Genomic DNA, 8,879 nt, shown 5'->3' on the forward strand with positions numbered 1-8,879 from the left:
GTCATCTAGTCCAATCCCCTGCTCAAAGCAGGACCAAGCCCAACTAAATCATCCCAGTCAGGGCTTTGTCAAGCCAGGCCTTAAAAACCTCTAAGGATGGAGATTCCACCACCTCCCTAGGTAACCCATTCCAGTGCTTTACCACCTTCCTAGTGAAGTAGTGTTTCCTAATATCCCACCTAGACCTCCCCCACTGCAACTTGAGACCATTGATTCTTGTTCTGTCATCTGCCACCACTGAGAACAGCTGCGCTCCATCCTCTTTGGAAACCCCCTTCAGTAGTTGAAGGCTGCTATCAAATCCCCCCTCATTCTTCTCTCTGCAGACTAAACAGGCCCAGTTTCTTCAGCCTCTCCTCGTAAGTCATGTGCCCCAGCCCCCTAATCATTTTCGTTGCCTTCCACTGGACTCTCTCCAATTTGTCCACATCCTTTCTGTAGTGGGGGCCCAAAACTGGACGCAATACTCCAGATGTGGCCTCATCAGTGCCAAATAGAAGGGAATAATCACTTCCCTCAATCTACTGGCAATGCTCCTACTAATGCAGCCCAATATGCCTTTATCCTTCTTGGCAACAAGGACACACTGTTGATTCATATCCAACTTCTCATCCACTGTAATCCCCAGGTTCTTTTCTGCAGAACTGCTGCTTAGCCAGTCGGACCCCAGCCTGTAGCAGTGCATGGGATTCTTCTGTCTAAGTGCAGGACTCTGCACTTGTCCTTGTTGAACCTCATCAGATTTCTTTTGGCCCAATCCTCCAATTTGTCTAGGTCACTCTGTACTCTATCCCTACCCTCCAGCATATCTACCTCTCCCCACAGCTTAGTGTCATCTGCGAACTTGCTGAGGGTGCAATCCATCCCACCATCCAGATCATTAATAAAGATGTTGAACAAAACTGGCCTCAGGACCGACCCCTGGGGCACTCTGCTTGATACTGGCTGCCAACTAGACATCGAGCCATTGATCACTACCTGTTGAGCCCAAAAATCCAGCCAGCTTTCTATGCACCTTATAGTCCATTCATCCAATCCATACTTTTGTAACTTGCTGGCAAGAATACTATGGGAGACCGTATCAAAAGCTTTGCTAAATTCCAGATATATCATGTCCACTGCATTCTCTATATCCTCAGAGCCAGTTAACTCATCACAGAAGGCAATCAGGTTGGTCAGGCATGACTTGCCCTTTGTGAATCCATGTTGACTGTTCCCCAGGTTCTCCTCCTTCCCTTTTTTAAAGATGGGCACTATATTTGTCTTTTACCAATTGTACGGCACCTCCCCTGATCACCATGAGTTTTCAAAGATAATGGCCAATGGCTCTGCAATCACATCAGCCAATTCCCTCAGCACCCTCGGATGCGTTAGATCTGGACCCATGGACTTGTGCATGTCCAGCTTTTCTAAATAGTCCTTAACCTGTTCTTTCACCACTCACAGCTGCTCACCTCCTCCCCATACCATGTTGCCCAGGACAGCAGTCTGGGAGCTGACCTCGTCTGTGAAGACGGAGGCAAAAATAGCATTGAGTACTTCAGCTTTTTCCACATCATCTGTCACTAGGTTGCCTCCCCCATTCATTAAGGATCTGACACTTTCCCTGATCTTTTTCTTGTTTCTAACATACAGGTAGAAACCCTTCTTGTTACCCTTCACATCTCTTGCTAGCTGCAACTCCAGTTGTGTTTTGGCCTTCCTGATTACACCCCTGCATGCTCGAGCAATATTTTTTATATTCCTCCCTAGTCATCTGTCCAAGTTTCCACTTCTTGTAAGCTTTCTTTTTGTGTTTAAGCTTACCAAAGATTTCACTGTTAAGCCAAGCTGGTCGCCTGCCATATTTGCTATTCTTTCTGCACATCAGGATGGTTTGTTCCTGCGCCCTCAATAAGGATTCTTTGAAATACAGCCAGCTTTCCTGGACTCCTTTCCCCATCATATTAGCCTCCCAGGGGATCCAGCCCATCAGTTCCCTGAGGGAGTCAAAGTCGCTTTTCTGAAGTCCAGGGTCCGTATTTTGCTACTCTCCTTTCTTCCTTTTGTGAGAATCCTGAACTCGACCATCTCATGGTCACCACTGCCCAGGTTGCCACCCACTTCTACTTCCCCTACCAATTCTTCCCTGTTTGTGAGCAGAAGGTCAAGAGGAGCACGGCCCCTAGTTGTCCCCAACACTCTCCAAAAACTTCCTGGATTGTCTGTGCACTGCTGTATTGCTCTCCCAGCAGATGTCAGGGTGATTGAAGTCCCCATGAGAACCAGGGCCTGTGTTCTGGAAACTTCAGTTAATTGTCCAAAGAAAGCCTTGCCTACCTCATCCTCCTGGTCTGGTGGTCTATAGCAAATGCTCACCACGACATCAGCCTTGTTGCTCTTGGTTTTAAACTTAACCCAAAGACTCTCAACAGGCTTTTCTCCAGTTTCATACTGGAGCTCCGAGCAATCATACTGCTCCCTTACATACAGTGCAACTCCTCCACTTTTTCTCCCCTGCCTGTCCTTCCTGAACAGTTTTTACCCATCCATGATGATGCTCCAGTCACATGAGCTACCCCACCAAGTCTCTGTTATTCCAGTCACATCACAGTTCTTTGACTGTGCCAGGACTTCTAGTTCTTCCTGCTTGTTTCCCAGGCTTCTTGCGTTCGTGTACAGGCACCTAAGATAACTAGCCGCTTACCCTATTTTCTCAGTATGAATCAGGAGGCCACCCCTGTTGTACCCTCCTCCTTGTGTTTGTCTCCTGGTATCCCACTTCCCCACTTACCTCAGGGCTTAGGTCACCCTCCCCCAGCGACCTAGTAGAAAGTCTGCAGTGGACCCGCGCAACGTCATTCTTGGCAGTATCATTGGTGCCCATGTGGGAAGTAGGAAGGGGGTAGCGGTCTGAGGGCTTGATCAGTCTCGGCAGACACTCCGTCACATCCTGAATTCTAGCTCCTGGCAAGCAGTACACTTCTCGAGTCTCTCGGTCTGGTTGGCAGATGGATGACTCTGCCCCCCCTTAGGAGGGAGTCCGCGATCACCACCATCCGTCTCCTCCTCTTGGGAGTGGTGGTCATGCAGTGCTAAGTCAAATGCCTCAGAGAAAACTAAGTATATTACATTAACACTATTACCTTTATCAACCAAACTTGTCATCCCGTCAAAAAAGATATCAAGTTCATTTGACAGGATCTATTTTCCATCTTGATTTGCATTAATTATGTTACTCTCCTTTAATTCTTTTTTAATCAAGTCCCATATCAGCTGCTCCATTATCTTGCCTAGGATTGATGTCAGGCTGACAGGCCTATAATTACCTGGGTCATCCTGTTTACCCTTTTTAAATATTAGCACAATGTTAACTTCCTTCTAGTCCTCTGGAACTACTGCAATGCTCCAAGACTGAATGAAAATCAACAATAATGGTCCAGTGAGTCCATCAGGCAGTTCTTTTAAAACTCTTTGATGCAAGTCATCTGGACCTGCTAATTTAAAAACATTTCTAACTTTAGTAGCTTCTATTTCATATCCTTAAGATATTAGTGGAATAAGAAGAGTGTTATCATCGTCCTATGATGAGACTGCAATCATCCATATTTTCTTCCCATATACAGAACAGAAATAATTATTGAACACGTCTGCCTTTCTGCATTATTATTGATAATTCTACCATTTCCATCTAGTAATGCATCAATACCATTGTCAGGATTCTTTTTTTTACTACTTCACTTAAAAGTCTTCCCTAATCAATTTTATACAATTTCTAGCTTCTGATTTATATTCATTACTACCAACTTCCTTTTTTCTTCCATTTGTTATATATATTTGTTTTTATTTTTATCACTGCTTTCCTTCTCCTTTCAGCCAGGTCAGTTTTTTAAACAGCAAGGCATTCTTCCTCAATTGTGGAATTGTGGCTTTTGGAGCATCTAATTCTCAAATTAATCCCAATTATCATACACATTTTTCTGATTAAATTCTTCCTCCCAGATGATTTGGCTCATAATTATTTTCAGCTTTGTGAAATTGTCCCTTCTAAAGCACCAAGTATACAGATTGCTGAACTGGAGTTTCTCCTTTTTGAACATTATAAATGTGATCAGGTCATGCTCACTTCTGACAAAGTGGGAATTTTTAGTAATATTTTTATGAATCCTATGTGCACCTCAGTTTCCCTTTGTAGTTTGCATTGCTACCCAGTGGGATAGCACTACTGCTGGAATAGTGCAGGACACACAAGGGTGTGTGTCATCTCATTGTCTGGATGGAATAAATGGTTCATTATGGAACTGGTTGAAACAGACCTAGATCAACAAGGGGTCCAGAGGAACAATGGAAGCTCCAAGGAGTGATCAATGGATACTCCACCATGGGTCGCTCTAGCACAGGGGAGGGAAAACTATGGCCCACGGGCCAGATCCGGCCCATCAGGGCTTTCAATCCAGCCTGCGGGATTACCAGCCCCATGACGCAGCAGGGCTAAGGCAGGCTCCCTGCCTGCCCTGGCCTCGCACTGCTCCCGGAAGCAGCTGGCACCACATCCCTGCAGCCCCTGGGGGAGAGGGGGTCAGGGGTTCAGTGCGCTGCCCTTGCCTGCAGGCACTGCCCCCACAGCTCCCATTTGCTGGGAATGGGGAACCGTGGCCAATGGGAGCTTCAGGGGTGGTACACGCAGGTGAGGGCAGCACGTGGTGGAGCCGCCTGCCCCACCCCACCCCCAGGAGCCACTGCCAGACATGCTGGCCACTTCCGGGAGTGGTGCGGGGCCAGGGCAGGCAGGGAGCCTGCCTTAGCCCCACTGTGCACCGCTGCCACCCCAGCACTGCTCGAGGTAAGCGACACTGGGCCAGAGCCTACACCCCGAACCCCTCCTCCTACACCCCAACCCCCTGCCCTGAGCTCCCTAACCCCCTGCCTTGAGCCCCTGCTGCTCCCCTCCTGCACCCCAGCCCCCTTCCCTGAGTCCCCTCCTTCAACCCGCATCCCTCCTGCACCTCAACCCCTTGCCCTGAGCCCCCTCCTGCACTCCACATCCCCTCCTGCATCCCGCACTCCCTCCCACATCTCAACCCCCGCCCCAGCCCTACATTCATGGCCCGGAATACAATTTCCCCACCCAGATGTGGCTCTTGGGCCAAAAAGTTTGCCCACCCCTGCTCTAGCAGGTGCGGCTATGAATTCAGCATGGCCCTGCCTGGAGACAGAGGACTGGGAGGTGACCAGCAGGGGATAAGTGTGAGCTCTGGCAGAAGCTTGGGGGTTCTCACCTGGCAACTGACTAAGGAACAGAGTCTGTAGATGGGGTTTGCTCCCGCTTGACTGGCTCGGGGCTGACCAGAATGAGCTCTGCGTGACCCTTCCTCTCTCTGCGCTGCCCTAAGGACTCCCTGTGCTGTGTGCCACGGGCGAACAAACCCGACTGCTTTGAAAAAGCCGCCAGGTATCACTGTAAATACTGGCTGAGGTGCATGAATCCCTTCACACAGACAAGGCACTCCCCGGAGCATGGCTCAGTTTCACATGCTGGGCAGAGCTCGTGGTGCAAAGCAGGAGGCAAGAGCCCAGAAAGCTCAGCCTTGGGGGCAGTGAGGCCCCCTGGCCTGGCAGAAGAGTGAGACCCCTTGTGGGGTCTGGCACACTGCAGAGGTTCCTCCAAGAGCCTGTTTAAACACTGGGGTGTAGTACCAATCCTGGGGCTCCGTGATGCTTGAACCTAAGCTGCCGTTCTTTGTTACTTCTCTGATCAGTTCCTGTTTTGCAAAAATTCCCGGGCCCGTAACCTGTCCATGACTTTTACTAAAATACCCGCCCTGACTAACACTTGGGCGGGGAAGCTGCTCAGGGCGGGCCGGGCGGGGGAAGTCCGGGGGCGCCGCGGGTGCTGGGGGAGGTAGCCCGGGACCCCTGCTGGTGCTGGTGTGGGCGCAATCGGCGGGGCTGGCAAAGGCTTCCTACCCAGCTCCACATCCCTTCAGCTCCTAGGCAGTGGAGGCAGGCCAGGGCAGGGGCTCCACTGCTCCCGCCACAAGTGCTGGCTGCCGCAGCTCCCATTGGCCGGGAACTACAGGGGGCCCATGCCAGTGGAAGCCAAGACAGCCCCCACCCCAAGGTAAGCACCCCCCAGCCCCCTCCCACACACCCAAACTGCTGCTGCTGGCCCGGGGCTGCCAGGCTCCGGCAGTCCCTCAGCCAGCACCAGCTAATTCAGAAGTCACGGAGGTCACAGAAAGTCACGGAATCCGTGACAGACTCACAGCCTTAGCCATAAGATAAACAGAAAGTCACATCCTCACATTCCCTTTAAATTACATCGAAGCAAAGCAGTATCAGGCTTTAAAGAGGTGCTCCTGTCCTAATAGTACACACCATCACCAGAAAAGAAATGTTTAAAGAAAACTTTGTTTGATAGTATTCGTCTGGCAAGGAACCACTTGCCACTGGGTGTGAAATCTCTACTTTTTTATTGTTTTGCCTTTATGGTCCCCACTTCTCTCTTGTTCATCTGTATGGTTTCTGTCTGGTTCTTTGATTGTTTTTGTCTGTTGCATAACTCATTTTGCAAGATTTAAATCAATTAAGGTGTTGGTGGGTGATTGGTTAAAGAATTGTTTTGTAATGGGCTAGGATTGTGAAAAATACTGTTTTGTAGTACTTTAGTTTAAACAATTGGTTAAGGTCTAGCTACGCAGGACTCAAGTTTAACTATATAAATTGGGGTCCCAACTCCAAAAGGAAGTTCTTTAGAACCTAACTCCAGGACACAGCCCAAGATCAGAGCTGCCAAACCTCAACACCCTGCCAACCACAATGTGCAGGAAGCTAGAGCCCCGGATGACCTGATCCTGACTGATCATCAGGAAAATTTTGTCTGCCTTATTGGGAGTGGTCAGCATTGTATGCTTAGCCTGTGTATTCTGTGTTGGTAAGCGTTAATAAATAGAAGTTAAGGATATTACTGTATAAGGCTCTTTCACTGGCAAACAAGCCCTGCAAACCCGCTGATTACTCCCTGAGCCCTAGGAATGGGGGTGGGGGCCCTGAACCAGAAGAACTGGATAAGGGTAGGTGCCTTTTGCCCAGAGCCCTAGGAACTAAATCAACTGGGTTACGTCTTGAGCCCATGGTAGGCTAGAGTGTGCGGGTAACAGTTTATAGACACACTCAAGTGTAAAATTCCCCTGTGTTGGCTGCAGCACTCTCCGAGTTAGGAAACTCTCATCTACAATATTCTGAAATTCCTATGACAGTTGATCCTGGCAGTGTGAGACCTCCAGGGTAGGTCACTCCAATTGGAGGGTTTTCTCAAAGCTCTGCTCTAGGAATTACTTGGAGGATGGTCTCGGGCCTGTGTTATGCAGGAGGTCAGATTAGACATTGTCCCGATGGCCCCTTCTGGCCTTGGAATTGAAAAGAACTGAAGTCCCCCAGGATGCAACTGTTCTTCCACACATGGTAGAGAAGTGACTCAGAAACAAGCAATGCCACTTTTGAGGTAGGATGCCCTCCCTCCCTGTTTGCCCACTTGAAGCTTCCTACCTAGGCTCTAACCCTTGATTTTAACATTCCAGTCCTGCGGCTCATCCCACCAGGGTCAGTAATAGCAGCTAGCTCCAATCAATGCTCATGAACGAGCAATTCCACTTCCCCTGGGATGAAGCCCCAGGAAGCTCAGGAGATGGAATGGAGGGAGGCATGTGCCAAGGAGTGGGAGGGTCATTGGGGGTGGGGGTCTCCTAGGTGGGGAATTGGTTTGTCTCATACTCACTGTGCTCTGGCGTGGTGGAAGCTGGCTTGGCAGTGCTTTGTGCTGGGGGGCTGCGGTCCCCAAGGGCCGGCTGCACAGAGGGCTCAGTGGTGATGACGGGCAGGAAGCGGTGAGCTGTGGGCACAGCAGGGTCATACAGGGACACAGAGACATGGCCACATGGAGAGTGTGGCCTTTGGGCCCTGGAAGGATCGGTGCCAGCCACAATGGGCACTGAAATGGAACAGGCCATATCACCTGCACATACCCAGAGCCCCAGCCACACCATGCTGTAATGGGACACAGGACCTTCTAGGGGCATCCGCTCCACTCTGGCCCCATGCGGGGACCAGCTGGCTCACGGGGTGGGGAATGGGACATGGGGCTTGTACCCTCTAGGGACGTCTGCTCCACTCCAGCCCTAGGTGGGGACTGGCTGGCTCATGGGGCGGGGAATGGCACACGGTGACCTCTGGGGGAGTCCGCTCCATTCTGGCCCCAGGCGGGGACCAGCTGGCTCAGGGGGTGGGGAATGGGTCATGGGACCTGTCCTTACTAGGAGCGCTGGCTCCAACTGTCCCAGGGTTGGGTACCGCCTGGCACAGCTCTGTGGTTTTTCCAGCTGACCCGTCACATGCTCCAGCTGGCCCCACCTGAGCACACAGCGCTGGCGTCCTCCTCGTGGCTGCAGACATGCTGGCGCCAGCCGCGGTGGCGGCAGTGGCGCAGATGTTGCTCTGAGCCCTGGCACCGCACCTCATTGAGCCAGATGGGGCCAGTGCCCTCTCCAAACCAGGCGCCCATCGGGGCGGAGAGCGCGGTGCCGCAGCCCAGCTGCCTGCACACTACGGCTGCGTCGGCCAGGTCCCACTCGTCATCACACACTGAGCCCCAGCGACCTTTGTAGTTGATCTCCACACGCCCCACGCACTCACTGGGGCCCCCAGCCAGACGGACCAGGAATGGGCCTGCAGGGATGGCACAGCCTGTCAGACCCACAACCCCTCTCTCATGGCCCCTCTGCCCCACAGGGCCCTCCCCTCTTCACACGGCCCCGCAGGGCCTTATCCCCACCCCCAGGGCCCCACTGCACCACTCCTTTCTCCCAGGACCCCATCCCCCCACAGTCCTCTCTGCTCCATGG

At 51.4% G+C, this 8,879-nt stretch overlaps 1 protein-coding gene across 1 annotated transcript in view; it reads right to left on the reverse strand.

Moving 5' to 3' along the window:
* LOC119846873 (CD5 antigen-like) overlaps positions 1-8,523 on the reverse strand; it is a 40,411-nt gene extending 31,888 nt beyond the window's left edge. Inside the window, 1 exon segment of the mRNA XM_043501306.1 lies at positions 7,757-8,523. Coding sequence (XP_043357241.1) covers positions 7,757-8,057 — 301 coding nt within the window. The 5' untranslated portion in view covers positions 8,058-8,523.
* Positions 8,524-8,879: the final 356 nt, after the last annotated feature.

Source organism: Dermochelys coriacea, chromosome 23 (genome assembly GCF_009764565.3).
Source record: "Dermochelys coriacea isolate rDerCor1 chromosome 23, rDerCor1.pri.v4, whole genome shotgun sequence".
Classification (NCBI taxonomy): Eukaryota; Metazoa; Chordata; order Testudines; family Dermochelyidae; genus Dermochelys; species Dermochelys coriacea.